Source organism: Aethalodelphis obliquidens, unplaced genomic scaffold (genome assembly GCF_003676395.1).
Source record: "Aethalodelphis obliquidens isolate GAN/ISIS:26980383/991018 unplaced genomic scaffold, ASM367639v1 scaffold5, whole genome shotgun sequence".
Classification (NCBI taxonomy): Eukaryota; Metazoa; Chordata; class Mammalia; order Artiodactyla; family Delphinidae; genus Aethalodelphis; species Aethalodelphis obliquidens.
In genome coordinates, this window is record NW_020837949.1 from 27,519,590 (window position 1) to 27,537,313 (window position 17,724).

Consider the following 17,724-nt stretch of genomic DNA (forward strand, 5'->3'; position numbering starts at 1 on the left):
TCGCCTCCCTGCCAGTTTGGCCACTGCGCACTGCACCTTATGTTGAATGCACTATTTTCCCTATTTCCTCCTTTGTCCGGATTAACAATACCGGAAAAAACACAGAAAGAAACTCCTAGGTGGTTCTGGTTTGGGACTGAGAAATCTGCGCAGATAAGACAGGCTTCGGATGCAGCTACGAGACGCCCACTTGAGGCCGGAACCGATAGTGACCAAGTGTGTGTCCCAGGGCGCTGCGGGCTCGTCCAAACGCTAACAGTGCTGGACACCGGGCGTGTGCTAAAAAATCTGCTGAATAAATGTCTACACTGCACAACCTGTCTTGAGTCAACCGCATCCCAACCCAGAAAATAAAGCTATGTGTGAGCTGAAGCAGAGTGCCATTTCGCAGATATAAAACCGGTCTCACTCATGCATCTACAGGAATAAAGACAGTTTAAAAAGAAAGCCTCATGTATTTTGCTTTTGCTTTTCTTTTCAAGAATGTTCCTCTGACTTTTACAATTTGGACTTCAGCATAGCGTCAAACAGCAGCAGAGCAGAGCGAGAGACTTTTTAAAGTCTCTTCTCCACGTTATTTGGCGGTAAACGGCTCTGGCCCCACTTTTCCGTGCTGGGGTTCAACCCTGGGTATCAAATTCGGGTTGGAGACTCACGTTCTGGCTGTTCCGCTCACCCGGGGAGGTGGAGAGGGCTAGCTCTCCTGCCCCACGTCCGCCTGTCCCTCAGGAAGCTTGCAGGAGAAAGGGGATAGGTGGTGGTGGTGGTGGTGGTGTCACGGCAGTCCAAGCGTCCCGCGTGGACGCACACAGAGCCACTGCGCTCAGCGCTCCGCATCTTTGCAAACTACGCGCCTGACACCCGGGCACTCGGCCAGGGTCGCGGCGGCGCCGGCGGCGCGCGCACGCGCACTCCGCGACCCCGTGCCCGCTCCTCAACCTTCCATTCCACGTGTTGCTTGTTGTAGGCGCCACAGGTTCCCCACCTGCACCCGGGCGCTCGGGCGGCTCCGCCTCCGCCGGCGGACGTTGGAGGACTACGGGGCTGGCGGGGCCCGGGCCAGCCGAGCAGTTCACCAGGCGCTCGGGCTCACCCCCGACGCTAACTCCGCCTATTTAATCCCGGCGGCTCCTCCCCCCCCCCCCCCCCCACCCCGCTACCAGTCCTCCTCTCGGCTCCCGCCCGCCTCTTTCGCCCTGGTGGTAGGAAACACTCTTGGGTCTAACTCGACGTGTCCGGAAAGCCTCGGCCAGTTTCCCTTTCGTTCTGCGGCCGCTGCGGCCAGCCGCGCGGCTCCCTCAGACCCGCGGGCGCAGCGGCAGTGGGTGAGGCGCCTGGGGGCCGCGGGCCGAGCGGCGGGGTGCCCCGAGCACTATGCTGGACCCGTCTTCCAGCGAAGAGGAGTCGGACGAGGGGCTGGAAGAGGAGAGCCGCGATGTGCTGGTGGCGGCCGGCGGCTCTCAGCGAGCGCAGCCGGCCCCGGCTCGGGAAGGGCGGCGGGACGCGGCAGGGCGCGCGGGCGGCGGCAGCGGCGCAGCCAGACCCGTGAGCCCGAGCCCCTCGGTGCTCAGCGAGGGGCGAGACGAGCCCGAACGGCTGCTGGACGAGGAGCAGGAGCGGAGGATCCGCCTGCAGCTCTACGTCTTCGTGGTGAGATGCATCGCGTACCCCTTCAACGCCAAGCAGCCCACCGACATGGCCCGGAGGCAGCAGAAGGTGAGTTGCTGGCAGGACCGGGCGTCTCCAGCCCCACTTCTTCCTCCCTGGGCTTTTCTCGGGCGCCTGCCCGTTGTCCTCCTGCAGGACACTGTATTTTTGTTAGTCTTGGAGGGCAAGGGAATCTTTGGAGGGAGGACGGTGCTTTAGCCCGCTGGGTATCAGGTTGCAATGGACGCATCTTCTCCCTCGCGGTGGGCAGAAGCTGTCAGCTTGGTCGGGACCGAGACCGACCTGACAGCCCGGCGGTGCGGCCGTTGCACCCGGCCGGGTGAGAACACACCTCCCATCAACTTTAATTTCGAAGGGTAGTGGTGCATTCCTGTGCGCTTGGCCCTCCTGGAGCTGGGCTTTACCGTGGGTCTGAATGAGTGTGGAATCTGAACACTTCTGATAGCTAGGGAGAAGTCATTTCTGGGGGGGAAGGTGTAGAAATGTTCCACGAAACAAAGCTAACTGGACAAGTTTTCCTGTATTGCTGTGTAACTAGGACATCAGATCCTAAGGAGGGAAGGTGTGCAGCTTTGGAGAGTTGCTGTGGGTTAGTAATTACCGGTCTCGGCGGGCCTAAGGAAACACGCTCTTGATGAAAAATAAAGGACTGGTTCATAACTACTTCATCACGAAAGCGCTTTTGTCCCCGTCCCCAAAGAGCTAAAGAGTTTCAGGTGAAATACCTGCCAACTTTAGTTTTAAAACAAGACCCCAGGGTCTAATAGTCTGTAGCAGACGAAAGTGATGACTCAAAATTGCCCGAATTGGGTGAATGTTTTCAATAGAAACTAAGAAATCTTGATAGAATGTTGAACCTAGACGATTCACCAGAAATCTGCACTAGCCCCCTTAGTTTGGGACAGGATGTGGAGACCCAGAGAGATTGTATTGTAATTTGTCCAAAGCATACCTAGTTGCACAGATGTTTGTTAGTTTTCTGAACCATTAACTTAAGAATGTGAAGCATTTCTTAGAAATTTGGAGCATTTCTGAATTGACTTGTGAGAAGCTGGTATTTCAGAGTAAATGCAGTCTTCCCATCACCCTCCCACCCCCATTTACCCAACCTCTTAAAACAGGCCTAAACCAAGCAGCTGTTTTGAATTGCTCCCTGGGAGTACTCAGGGGATGATTCGCTACAGTTGGTGGCTAATTACACAGATCCTTCAAATGCCTAACCCTCTAGGTAAGTTAGTCACAGAATGCTAGAGCTGGAAAAGACCTTGGGATCCAGGCAGGCCCTTCATTTTGGAGGAGAGAAGGATTTCTGAGTAACATTTTCTATTCCCTAACCAATTGGTATGATTGAAGCCACCATTTGTGAGGTCAGTTTTGAGTGCCCTGTGGAGTTTTTGTGAGCCTTCCATTTTGTTCCTAGGTGAGTACCACACTGTGTTATCCTTTGATTGCATTGGGTTGTATTACAGTCACCCAGTGCCTCTTAACTCTGTAGGTCAAGAGACTTTCATCTTCAGTAGTCACTCTTAAACTAAGTAAGTTTTTGTGTATGTTGTATGTAGTCACATAAGTTTATGAATATCATCCAGTCTCCAGTTTTAATATTCATATTGCATTTAAGTTTATTTTCGGTGTGTTAAAGTATAAAAATAACGTTTGGTGAAACTAAGAGGCTATTCCTGTCTGGAATATGATCACTGAAGATGCTTTTGCAAAGAGTCGCTTACTGGTAGCTGATTCTTACTGTACATACTTGTTGCGTTTTGTTAATGAAACAAACTGTCGCTTGTTCAAATAGGGCAGATTTCTCTGACAGTCTTGTTTAAATAGAATGTTGAATAGGCAAACAGGTGCATTCACAATACCACTGAGGAGACCATTGTTATAACCTCCTTCAGGCATCACCAAAAATAATTCCAAACTGCAAAAAGGAAGCAAAACATTGCGTATGTTCTGTACAAAAATACTTACGACTGCTTGGAAATTTCTATTTTCTAAATATTGAGAGCATTAAATGCTGTGAGATGAAGTTTTGTGACTTATTCTTATATTTTAAGGGGGAGGCCCCCAAACAACTTAAGTGTTTCCCTTATTCAAACTTATTCAAAAGGCCCCCCACTTTTTTTTTTTTTTAAACAAGTTGCTTGTTAAAGGGAGCTGGAGCAATTCTTGGCAGTCGCGTTTCCTCCCAGGACAAAATGAAATGGGAATTTAACTGTATTCCTCCGGATTTGATGCACAAGCCAATAATTAATGACAAAAACTTTGTTCTTGAAGTATACAGTTGGGTTATATAAAAGAAGTAACAGGATAACTAATCCATTGTGTGTATATATATATATATATATATTTTTTTTTTTTTTTTTGGCGGTACGCGGGCCTCTCACTGTTGTGGCCTCTCCCGTCGCGGAGCACAGGCTCTGGACGCGCAGGCTCAGCGGCCATGGCTCACGGACCTAGCCGCTCCGTGGCATGTGGGATTTTCCCAGACCTGGGCACGAACCCATGTCCCCTGCGTTGGCAGGCGGACTCCCAACCACTGCGCCACCAGGGAAGCCCCCATTGTATATTTTTATTCTGTATCTTCAAGTAGTCAGACATCTAGTAAAAGGATTTAATAGCTTAAATTGCTGTAATTGAAATGCATATTGCTGCTTACTCACTTCTAACTTTAAGAATTTAGAAACTCAGAAATTGAGATTTGAAAGGGTCCTCATCTTATAAATGAAGAAAATTAATCACAGGAAGATAAAAGCCTTATCCTGGCAGTCAAAGCTGTCTAACTAGTAGGGTTGGTGGGTTTCTGTGAACCAACTGAGCTGCACTGTTTTTTTGTTTTCCCACTTGGCTAAGATGGCCCACAAAGCTAGTAGGAGGTTGTATCCACGAGTTGAAAAAGCTTAATAGCGTTAAGCTCAGTTGACTAAAACATGTCTGTCTTTGCTTTTGGCTGGAAAATTTCAGCTTAGAAGAATAATGGTGGTTAGCTTATGCCAGTCTGATAACTTCAGGCTTTACAGAAAACTCTGGGAGGAGTGTAGACGAGGCACTGACAACGCCTTGTACCGGGTGGTCACACCACCTAAACGGTTCACACATGCTACCAATGTGGAGTAACAAACAGCCAATGGCAAAAATGACTTCAGCTGTGAATAATGCTTAAGCCTCTGATGCTTATTTACGTTGATTACCTTTGCACCATCAGCTAACAGTGATAATGATGAACCTTGGATGATTCTAGGTCATTGGTTAAAGGTGGGATCAGCGTTGAAACTAGGAAACAACAATGATGCAGTTAAAGCTAATCAGTTATTGCTTAATAAAGGCAATTTGTCGAACCTTTGGAAAACATTGAGACGCTGAAGGAAAAATAAAGTCCATGGTGGTTAGAAGGTAGGGAGAATCTGAGAAACATAATGACTACCATAGAAGAGGTTAAGTATGTTCCATAGATGTGGTTTACAGATTGCAGGTCTCAGTTTATAACGATTTCAGGTGTGCATGACTTAAAGCGCTCACGGTTTTGGTTGGCTGGTCTATAGGTTTCTAGTCAGTAGCTGCTTTGTTCATTATTTGTTTTATTAAATTTAGTAAGTCAGATGTTGAAGCCAACTATCTTAAACTAGAAATAATGAAGAGGGAATCAAAAAGACTAAAATGGTATCTAATAACATGTGATTCATCTGCCCTTGTTCTTTGCATTTTTATGTGTCACTGTAATCTCACTAAACTGCCTTAAACCTGCTTATATAATCACTCCCACCACTTTGCATAATTTTCCACACTAGGTTTGAGAAATGTATACAAATAATGTGAAATTGCAGACGGTGGGGAAGTAACCTCCTTTGGTAGAACCGATCAGGAAGAGAGCACTGTGGGGAAATAGCATTGGGTGAAATAATACACAGTGGGTTCTGCACTTGGCGCGTCTGAGTGTTTATACTGCAGTAAAGTGGCCACTTTTATCCCTCTTTGGAAACGGCAGTACTTTCTGTAGCTTAAAAAAAATGTTCTCACTGCTTAGGTGATCCCCAGGCTCAGAAAAGACAATTTTATGAAAAAATGAGCTAGATTTACAAAGGCCAGGAATCACTTACCTTATGCTAGGGGTCATTGTTCCTCAGTGCTATGTCGTGCCATCTTTGGGGCCTAAGATACGACTGTGGCCTGATGTATTCTCAGCGTAGTGCATGATGTAGAAGAACCTAGTTAAATGCTTGTTGGATAGGAAGTGTCAGATTTAGTCCCTGTCTCGAGGAATTAGGGAGGTATAGGGTGGAGGGAAGAATATAAAGGCAAAGAGTCAACCTCTCTTCTGTGGAAATTAATGTTCCTAAACATGTTTTGAGACCACCAGGCCTCACCCCACCCTCTGTAAAGAAAGCTGTAAAAAGGGTAATACCTGTTGGTATAGAACGAATGACTTCGAAGAGAAGACGGTCCCAATGCCACAACCGAATCCGAGAGACAAGCAGTGTAGAAGCCCCACAGCATGCCTTGCTCTCTTGCTTGCAGGTTTCCAGGAGATGTGGTGATAGTCTAAAAAGCCCACCCTCTCAGGGAGTTAGGATAATTCATGCTTTGCTCCTTGCGCTTTGGTACTTTATGATGCAGAAGGGATGGGTTATGTTGTTGGCTGCTTTTAATATGGAGTACATTGTCCTGTGGGGAGTGAGTTGGAAACCACACATTAGAGTGAAACCTCAGACTGGACTTTATCTCAGAGAAAAAAATGCTGCTTGTTTCAATTGATTCATCTATCCCTCCGCAGGGTGTCTTGAGACCGCGGCACTTAATTTGGTGGAATGAGTTGTGCTAATGAGAACTGAAATGGATTAAGCGATATTGGAGTTCGCTTCTTTCAAAAATGAAATCAGCTGTAATTTTGGTTTACGTTTACTGCTTATAAAGTGAAGTAAAATATTGTTATGCTGTGTGTTCCCTCTATTAAATGGAAGCAGTTCCCTTCATTTCTACACTCACAAGATAAATGGCATAGTTTGTAAAGTCATGAAAGACCTTCAAAACAAAATTAAGAAACCCAATTGTCAGGCTGTTAAGTATGGGAATTCTGAATGGAAAATTCTACCAGTTATTGTTTTCTAGTGAGGCAGGCCTCTTTTGAGTTATTGTGCTACTTTTTATGCATTTCAGATTAGACCTTTCTTTGGCAAAGAGGGTGGGTTGCATAGTCATGTGTTATTGCCATTTCAGTTTTTAGGCCAGGAAAAAAACTAATGATTGTAAATAGAATAGCATTGGAACAAATGATATTGTTCCAAAGCTTTAAGAGTATTCAAGAAGCTAATCATGGAACTGTCCCAAATCTGTAACATGTCACCTTAGGACCAGTGTTTAAGTTACCTAAGGATTTTGATATGATTTCCTTTTTTTAAAGAAAAAAAAAAAAGAAAAAAAACCCCCCTGGGATTCTTATCCTTAGCTGCACATTAGAATCACCTGGAGAGCTTTTAAAAATCAGAGTGAAGTGAGTCAGAAAGAGGAAAAACAAATATCGTGTATTAACGCATATATGTGGAACCTAGAAAAATGGTACAGATGAACCAGTTTGCAGGGCAGAAATAGAGACACCGTTATAGAGAACAAACGTACGGACACCAAGGGGGGAAAGCGGGGTGGTGGTGGTGGTGGGATGAATTGGGAGATTGGGATTGACGTATATACACTAATATGTATAAAATGGTTAATAAGAACCTGCTGTATAAAAAATAAATCAAAATTCAAAAATGCAAAAAAAAAATCCCATTATCCAGGTTGTACCCCAGACTAATTAAACCAATCTCTGGGTTAGAGTCGTAAAGCTTCCCAGGTGATACCAGTGTACGATCAGACTTGATAATCCCTGTTTTAAAGGGAAACTACAGGAAAATGACTTAGTTTATGGCTTATTTTCACCTAGGCAAGGTGAAAGTATAATATTTGCAATAATGAGTGAGATTACTGAGTAATTAAACCCGTTTTACATATTGAGGAAAGGGTAATGGGGTGCTCTAGGCAAGGAACAAAAAACATCTAAATATTTTAGACTCTATTGAACCAATACAGTGGGAGGACAGTGCGTATTTAGACTTTTAAAAGGTCTTTAATTTGCTGATATGCTGGAGGCTATTGAACTACATTATCAATTGTGTAATTTATTCATTACAAAACCACAGATAGATCACAGTGTTTGCAACGGGAAATATAGGAGGGTAAGCCTGAGCGTTACCATTACAAAATGAACTGGAAAGGAGAATCTAGTGAAATCTTCAAGTTGGAGTTGACCCTGAGCAATGTCTAACTGAAGAGTGAATTTCACAGTGGTCTGGTCTTACAAGATCATTAGCAGGTGGAATGTTTTTTCAGTGTGTGCAGTAGGAATGCATATGGGTTTTTCAAAAAGTAAACCTTAGAAGTCATTCTCTAGTAATTGTTTTAAGTGAAGTAATTAAAAACTAAGGACTTATCTAAGAGTGTCTTTATTTTTGTGCTATTTCCAAAACTCTAATGTTAGGTTAGACAGTAAGGAAAGCCCCTGTTTTCCTCAGATTGCACAATGGGTTAAGTCCTTTGTTTGTATTTGGGAGCCTTCTGCTTTGTAGAGCATCCTTGATGCTTTGCTTTGCTTCTTGAAATTTTATCACATTGCTTTGTAAACTTTATGGTTTGAATATTTTCATTTTATAACTTTCGAGTTAGGAATGAATTTTTGTGATGAAAATGTTACTGGGACAAAGGGTATGAATAATTAAAAGGCTATCCTTCTCAGTCTGATAGCTGAGGTGGTATTTAATTTGCTCATTTCTGATTGCTTGGGAGGATGAATGTATATGATCTAATATCCTATTCCTACTTCTCTATTGAGATTTAGGTGTCACTTATTAATGTGTCCCCGTCCTCGGTATGTTGAAGGTAGCATTCCTTTGTGGAGGGTGTTTCTATAGTCTGCCTTTCGTTCCGTTTTTTAGATAGAATTCAGTTGATCTTAAAAACTTATTTCTAATTTATATTCTTGGCTAATAAGTTTCCCATCTTGAATTAAAATTTGAATCAAGGAATTGACTTTTTTCCCCCAAATAGCTAAGCAATTCTTGAAGCCTAACTTTTGATTAAGCTCTACTTCAATTACTAAGGTGTTAGACCAAATCATTTATATTCTTTCCTTCATTAATTCATTGATCAAATATTTATTGAGCCCCTAGTATGTGAGTTTAACTACAAAATGTTCTGAGACTAGAGAATAAAACAAGCAGAAAATTTCTCATGGGATAATGTTCAGTGATGTATAGACTATTTGTATGTATTTCGCTTTATATCTGTTTCTAGGCTACCTATTCTAATTCATTAATCTACTACTTTTTCCTACTGCTAATACCATAATTATGATCTTACCATATTTTAATATCTGATGGAAATCACTTTGGCTTCAGAGGGCCTGGGCTTCATTATTTTCTATTCATTCACTGTGTGAGCAAGGCATTTCATGTCTCTGGGCCCTGGGTTTTTCATTTGTAAAATGGGGATAATGACCTCATAGTATTCCTGTTCTGATTAAATGAAGTGATACATATAAAGTGCTTAGTATAGTGCCTACTGCATGGATGTGCTCCAAATTAGGTGCTATCATTTTTAATTTAATCTTGTTTAGGAAACTATATTTTATTACATTCAGTCTTCTAGGAACATAGCATATCTTTTTTTTTTTTTTTGCGGTATGCGGGCCTCTCACTGTTGTGGCCTCTCCCGTTGCGGAGCACAGGCTCTGGACGCGCAGGTTCAGTGGCCATGGCTCATGGGCCTAGCCGCTCCGCGGCATGTGGGATCTTCCCGGACCAGGGCACGAACCCGTGTCCCCTAACTGCAGGCGGACTCCCAACCACTGTGCCACCAGGGAAGCCCAGCATATCTCTTTAGTTAAGCTTCTTATGTCTTTGTGATGTTTTGCATTTTCATTATATAGAACCTTTGCATTTATACTTAATAATTATAATTATTTTTAAGCATTTTATAATTTTTGTTTTTACTGTGACATCCTTCCCTGTTTTATTATGGATAAATGTAAAACTCTAATTTTTGTTACAGCTGGTTATATTACAGTACACTACTGACTGAGTAATTAGTACTTTATTCTTCTAGAATTTCTAAGTAGGTGGTTGAATCATCTGCTAATAGTTATAACTTTTGTCTGGTCCAGTAGCTGTACCTCTTTTGTTTCACAGGGCAACTGTCCTAATACAATGTCTAGAAGAGTATGTGTACTTGTTGCCAATACCTTAGGCTTGGTCCAGGCTTTCCTGGGAATGCTTTTGGTATTCTACCAGTGAATATAGTGTTGGTTAGTGTTTTAGGATAATTCTGTTTTTATTACGTTAAGAGGATAAAATGTCAGGAATGGACTCTGAATGTTATCAGATTTCTGCATCAATTGAGGTGATTGACTAGTTTTATTTTACTGATGTGACATATTTCTAGGTTCTTATTAAACCATGTTTGCATTGCTAGGGTAACCCCTATTATACGTGAACTTTTGAAACAATTGACTCATGAAATGAACTACATCCAGAACCTATTTTTGATTTTTTCCTTTCCCTAGCCTATTAGATTTTTCTTCTTATTCCAGATTCAATTGTGATGATTGCATAATTTCAGAAAATTGGCCAATTCTAGATTTTCATGTATATTAACATAGAGTTGGGCATATTTCTCACTTATTTTCTTAATCTTTAATGTTAGTTTTAAGTCTTCAGATTTTTTCCTTAAAAAAAAAAATTCACGGGAAGACCTTCAAGATGGTGGAGGAGTAAGACGTGGAAATCACCTTCCTCCCCACAAATACATCAGAAATACATCTACATGTGGAACAACTCCTACAGAACACCTACTGAACGCTGGCAGAAGACCTCAGACTTCCCAAAAGGCAAGAAACTCCCCACATACCTGTGTAGGGCAAAAGAAAAAAGAGACAAAAGAATAGGGATAGGACCTGCACCTCTGGGAGGGAGCCGTGAAGGAGGAAAGGTTTCCACACACTAGGAAGGCCCTTCACTGGCGGAGACGGGGGGTTGTGGTGGGGGGGGGAAGCTTTGGAGCCACGGAGGAGAGCGCAGCAGTGGGGGTGCAGAGGGCAAAGTGGAGAGATTCCTGCCCAGAGGATCGGTGCCGACCAGCACTCACCAGCCCGAGAAGCTTGTCTGCTCAGCCGCCGGGGCGGGCGAGGGCTGGGAGCTGAGGCTTGGGCTTCGGAGGTCGGATCCCAGGGAGAGAACTGGGCTTGGCTGCGTAAACACAGCCTGAAGGGGGCTAGTGCGCCATGGCTAGCCGGGAGGGAGTCAGGGAAAAGGTCTGGACTTGCCTAAGAGGCAAGACACCATTGTTTTGGGTGCGCGAGGAGAGGGGATTCAGAGCACCGCTTAAACGAGCTCCAGAGACGGGCGTGAGCCACGGCTATCAGCATGGACCCCAGAGACGGGCATGAGATGCTAAGGCTGCTGCTGCAGCCACCAAGAAGCCTGTGTGCGAGCACGGGTCACTATCCACACCTCCCTTCCGGGGAGCCTGTGCAGCCCGCCACTGCCAGGGTCCCGGGATCCAGGGACAACTTCCGAGGGAGAACGCACAGCGCGCCTTGAGCTGGTGCAAAGTCATGCCGGCCTCTACTGCCTCAGGCTCGCCCCGCATCCGTACTCCTCTCTCTCCCCGGCCTGCGTGAGCCAGAGCCCCCGAATCAGCTGCTCCTTTAACCCCATCCTGTCTGAGCGAAGACCAGACGCCCTCAGGCGACCTACACGCAGAAGCGGGTCCAAATTCAAAGCTGAACCCCAGGAGCTGTGCGAACAAAGAAGAGAAAGGGAAGTCTCTCCCAGCAGCCTCAGGAGCAGCGGATTAAAGCTCCACAGTCAACTTGATGTACTTGCATCTGTGGAATACCTGAGTAGACAACGAATCACCTAAAAATTGAGGCAGTGGACTTTGGGAGCAACTGTAGACTTGGGGGTTTGCTTTCTGCATCTAATTTGCTTTTGGTTTTTGTTTATCTTAGTTTAGTATTTAGAGTTTATTATCATTGGTAGATTTGTTTATTGATTTGGTTGCTCTCTTCCTTTTTTTTAAAATATATAGATTATATACTTTTTTCCTTTTTTCTCTTTGTGAGTGTATATGTATGCTGCTTTGTGTGATTCTGTCTGTATAGCTTTACTTTTACCATTTGTCCTAGAGTTCTGTCTGTCCATTTTTTTTTTTTTAGTATAGTTTTTAGTGCTGGTTATCATTGTTGGATTTGTTTTTTGGTTTGGTTGCTCTCTCCTTTCTTTCTTTTAAATTTTTAAAAATTTTAATAACACTATTTTCTTTTCTTTTTTTCTTTCTCTTTTTTTTCTCCCTTTTCTTCTGAGCCTGACAGGGCTGACAGGGTAACTGACAGGGCCATGGTGCTCTGGCTGGGTGTCAGGCCTGTGCCTCTGTGGTGGGAGAACCGAGTTCAGGACTTTGGTCCACCAGAGACCTCCCAGCTCCACATAATATCAAATGGCTGGAGCTCTCCCAGAGATCACCTTCTCAATGCTAAGACCCAGCTCCCCTCAACGACCAGCAGGCTACAGTGCTGGACACCCTATGCCAAACAACTAGCAAGGCAGGACCACAATCCCACCCATTAGGTGAGAGGCTGCCTAAAATCATGATAAGGTCACAGACATCCCAGAACACACCACCAGACATAGTACTGCCCACCAGAAAGACAAGATCCAGCCTCATCCACCAGAACACAGGCACCAGTCCTCTCCACCAGGAAGCCTGCACAAGCCACTGAACCAACCTTAGCCACTGGGGGCAGACACCAAAAACAACGGGAACTACGAACCTGCAGCTTGCGAAAAGGAGATCCCAAACACAGTAAGTTAAGAAAAATGAGAAGACAGAGAAACACACAGCAGATGAAGGAGCAAGGTAAAAACCCACCAGAGCTAACAAATGAAGAGTAAATACGCAGTCTACCTGAAAAAGAATTCAGAGTAATGATAGTAAAGATGATCCAAAATCTTGGAAATAGAATTGAGAGAATATAAGAAACATTTAACAAGGACCTAGAAGAACTAAAGAGCAAACAAACAATGATGAACAACATGATAAATGAAATTAAAAATTCTCCAGAAGGAATCAATAGCAGAATAAATGAAGCAGAAGAATGGATAAGTGACCTGGAAGATAAAATAGTGGAAATAACTACTGCAGAGCAGAATAAAGAAAAAAGAATGAAAAGAATTGAGGACATTCTCAGACCTCTGGGAAGACATTAAATGTACCAACATTCGAATTATAGGGGTCCCAGAAGAAGGGAAAAAGAAAGGGACTGAGAAAATATTGGAGGAGATTATAGTTGAAAACTTCCCTAATACGGGAAATAGTCAATCAAGTCCAGGAAGCACAGAGAGTCCATACAGGATAAATCCAAGGATTTATTCTACTCATTCTATGGGGCTGCCATCACCCTGATACCAAAACCAGACAAAGATGTCACAAAAAAAGAAAACTACAGGCCAGTATCACTGATGAACATAGATGCAAAAATCCTAGGAAGTGATGAGTCTGGAGAGGTAGGCACGGGGTAGCTTATGTAAGTTCTTTAGGCCATGGGAAGATCAGATTTTAAGCAGGGTGGGGAGCTATTGAGTATTGAGCAGGTTCAAAAAGTGATCTGATTAAGATTCTAAAATAGTCTGTACCTGAGAAGATCCAGTGCCACTACATGGCACAACTCCAGGGGCCACCATTTACGTGGAATTTAGGGCAACGCCTGAAGCATCGTCCAGCCTTGAGAATAGATTGTCAAGGCAAGAGTGGAAGCTGGAAGACCAATTGAGAGATTGTGGCAATGGTTCCGGTCTGAAGAGGGTGGTAGCCTCGGGTAGTATAGGATATAGGTAGTATTTTCTCACCATTTAAGTTCGTGAATATATTATAAATGGACCATATGGTAATAGTGTTATTTTGAAGATGATAATGTGCTAAATCTATTTATGCTATTAAATAAAACATATTCATGTGGTTAAAAATTGAAGCCTTGCAGAACTTGGAATAAAAAGCTGTCTCCTGTCCCATTTCTCCCCAACCCCAGTTACATTTCCTGAGAGAACCCTTTTCACTCTTCCCTATGTTTTTAACTCTTCCGGCGAATCCTTTGTAAATTGAAATAAGATGCACAAACCACTTTTCGTCCTCCATCCTCCTCAGACTCCAGCCATTACTTCCTGTAGAAGGGGCAGGGTGGGGAGATCAAGCCCACTTACAAGCATCTGGCTCCTTTCTTCTACTTGGAAGGTGGTTAGTTACCAGTATTAGTCTGCTAGTTGACCCCAGTATGTTCTCCCCTCCTTACAAGCCACAGACTTTTTAGTTGGGAGCATGGTTACCTTTTCTCATCTTCTCCCCGCTTTTTTTTTTTTTTTTTTTTTTTTAACCGTGGCACTGGGTGTGCTTGTCTGCAGAGAATGTGGGTCGAGAGCACAGCCCAGGGGGATGTCGACTTTATTTCTCGCACATGAGAACAGGACTGGGTCTGTTCTCACGACGAATTGCACAGGCAATGTCTCTGTTCTTAAAGAATTCAAGAAGACAGGCTACATGTGGCTGAGATTTTGCTGAGAAGAGCAGAAAGTGAGTCTTGCCAGACTAGGAGCAAGTATGTGGCAGACGGACTGTTGCCCCAGATTGTTCTCCTGATGGCTCTGAACAGTATGTAACAATCAGGGTCTGTTGTCTTTTCCAGCTTCTTGTGGCTGGATAGAGCTAAAAGACTAAGTTCAGGCAAGTGGGGTATGAATGGAAGTGCCCTGTGCAAACCTTATAGGCCATTCCTTGGAAAGAGGGGCACATCCGCCCTTTTTCCACTGGCTGGAATCCCCACGTCAGTCATTAGAGCAGCCATTTGAATAAGGACATGCTGCCTGCTGAGAGCAGAACATGTCTGAAGGAGCCTGGCGCCCTGAAAGGTTTGCAGGGGAGAGCTGCCACATGCTCAGGTCTCAGAGAAAATGAACTTCTGTCATGTTTATGCTAATCTTAAGTGATTTTAATTATAATCTGTTATATCCACATCATACCTACACTTAGCTTTTTAATTTACGTAATATACTCACCCCTTTTATTTCTCCGTTTTTCCTCTGTAGACCTTATAGTTGTACTATTTCCGCTATGAGTGTTAATTACCTGATGCTCATTTCCCCTCCTCCTCTTTGCTAAGTTTTCAGCTCTAGCTTCCCTGGCAGCTGTGGGTGGCCATGTGATATACGTTCTGGTGTATGAGACAGGAGACAGTCATCTTGTGACTGAGGAAGATGCTAAGGGAATGAGAGATGCTGGGTCAGACGCACTTGATTCTGAAACCATTGCCAGTCGCCCCTGCATCCAGACATTTCTGTGAGGAAAATACCCTCCCAAGGTTGCTAATCTACTTTATGTTTAAGAATCATTAAGTAAGAACGATTTTTATGGTAAGAATCGTTAAGTTCTCTGCTCTTTGAGTAGTTGCTTCTAGAAATTCAAGGCCATTTAATGGAGTTTACATCATCAAGACTATTTTTCACTGCAAAACCACATAATGTACTTGGTTGCATTTCTTAAAATTTTATTTTTCTTGGGGTCTTTTTTTTCTTCTTTACCCATCTTGTCTCCCTTCATTGCTTCCTTAAGTTGTCCAGAATTATAAACCGGTGCCTATCAACGGTGATGGTAATAACCCCTAGCAGACATTTTAAAAAGTATGGGGTGTTTTTGATTTTCTCGGTTGACTGGGGGCTTGCCACTGGTATTTAGGGGGTGGGATCCAAGGATTCTAGAAATCCTGGAATGCATGCTGTATTGTCCGTCACACATGGCATTTGAATGCCGTGTTGGACATTTCTGTAGTTAAAGCCGGTTTATAATTATTTGAGCCTAGAGCATAACTCTTCATCTACAAAATGCAAAGTTTTTTTGCATGGGTTTACTAAGTTATTTTTCTAGTGCGACAACTTCTGGGTAAATTGAAGGAAGATTGAACTTTGTCAGGAACTTTCCTGAGAATTGCTTTTTTTTTTTTTTTTTTTTGCGGTACGTGGGCCTCTCCCTGCTGTGGCCTCTCCCGTTGCGGAGCACAGGCTCCGGATGCGCAGGCTCAGTGGCCATGGCTCACGGGCCCAGCCGCTCCGCGGCATGTGGGATTTTCCCGGACCGGGGCACGAACCCGTGTCCCCTGCATCGGCAGGCGGACTCTCAACCACTGCGCCACCAGGGAAGCCCATTGCTCACTATTTTGAAAAATGTCACCAACAGTAATGATGCTTCTGATACTGTGTTACCAATACAAGGTGCTTGTGTCAGCCTTCATTTTCAGTTGTCACATTCTCCTTGATTTTATGGATACATATATAAAAACTCCTAGCCCTTATTTCAAAATGTCAGCACTCTGTTTTTGATAAATTTCAGTTAAATATCGCCTAACTTCCCTTAAGTTCTGACTTCTTCATTATGTAAGACTAGATGCATACATCCACTATCTTGTAGACCAGCCACGCCTAAGCATTTACATACTAATATACATGTTATTTCAGTTACTTTGTTTCTGTTCCCGTTAGGATGTTATATTTTTGAAAACGGGTCTGGGCAGGTAATATACCTAGGGATAAATTTCATTGCTGCCTAGCAAAAGGGTTATTGTTCTGTTTTTTGCATTTATAGGGGGTTTATTAGTTAGGGCCCAGTAGGAGATAGCCTGTTCCACTCCAAGGGACAGTTCACAAATGAGAGGGTCAGGCAGGTTTAAGGGAACCAGTGACGGGATCGTGAAGCATTCAAGAGTTGGCTACAGAAGGAAGAGCCCTTACTACCCCTGGGTCTCCAAGAGCGGGAGGAGGGAGCTGTGGTCTGAGCTGGGCTGGAGAAAGGCTGCCTGACAGAGGCTGTGGAGAGTCTAGTCACTGAGACTGTGCATAGCAGGGAGGGAGCAAAGGGCACGACTCTGCTGGCTTTGTCTTCCTTCTCTCTGACTCCTCGGATGCTGGCCCTTCACCAGAAGGGAAACCCAGAGAGAAGCTGGAGAGCAGAATTGCTTGCTGTTCTAAGTCATTAGTCCCCCAAGGCACAGAACAGGGTAGACAACAGGGGGAAAATAGATCTGGAGGGCAGAGGGGAATAGCTAGCACAGGGGATGTCGTGTCTGATTAGGGTTGAGAGTCATTATTCCAAAGGATAGCATTCATCTCTCTCTCTACCTTTCCCCCCTTGTTTAGCCTTCCTCAGGCGTAACACTAATCTGAACTGGTGTTTGGACAGCAGGCTGAGTTGTCATTCTCCCTTCTTAGTTCTTTTGAGTTGGCAACACTTTTTCTTCTTGTTTGAACCTTTGCACATGCGCTTTTGTAAGAGAGAGTGTGATAAATTTCCCAAATCCATGCAAGTCTGTAGTTACCTTTATTTTGGTAGAGAAATGGGCTGGCCATAGAAGTCTGGGTTGAAATCATTTTCCCTCAGACCTTTGAAGGCATTGCTTCACAAGTGTTGTTAATGAGAAGTTGGAAGTCTGGTGTCGTTTTTACATGACCCATTTTTTTCCTGTCATATGCTTTTACTGTTCTTTATTTTTAGGGGGTTCTAAAATGTACAACAATCCTTTTGGCTTTTAAAGAATTTGTTGCGCTAGGCACTTATTTACACTCAATATGGCTATAGGAGTGTGTCTTTCAGCTCCTGGAAATTCTTGTGTTTTTGTGAACTTGAAAGGGAGGGAGGCTGGGCGGTAAAGGGTGGTATTTGCTTTTCTTTAGGGTGAGACAGCTTCTTAAAATCATCCTGCTGTCTTTATTAGAACATTTAAAGATCTTGGAACGTTCTATTTGGATGAATTTTCTAATCATAATCTTCAGATTGTCATTAACAAACAAGTGTTTTCCTTTCATCTGCCTCTTGGCTTTACTTTAGGAACACAGAGTAATGTACAATTCAGGAGAATCAAAGGATATAACAGTGTGTTCATATTATGTGCATATTCCCTATTATGTTATAATTTTCTGTGACTTAGTT

General features: G+C 43.8%; 1 protein-coding gene across 9 annotated transcripts in view; it reads left to right on the plus strand.

Annotated features, from left to right (window-relative positions):
- The first annotated feature begins 945 nt into the window (after positions 1–945).
- CADPS2 (calcium dependent secretion activator 2) overlaps positions 946–17,724 on the plus strand; it is a 483,666-nt gene continuing 466,887 nt past the window's right edge. For 2 of the 9 annotated variants that reach the window (XM_027102065.1, XM_027102067.1), the window contains exon 1: positions 995–1,716. In XM_027102065.1, the coding sequence (XP_026957866.1) occupies positions 1,375–1,716 (342 nt within the window). In that variant the 5' untranslated portion in view covers positions 995–1,374. Of the gene's footprint in view, positions 1,717–17,724 lie in introns of all 9 variants that reach the window. The other 7 variants (XM_027102071.1, XM_027102070.1, XM_027102072.1 and 4 more) reach the window with 6 other exon arrangements.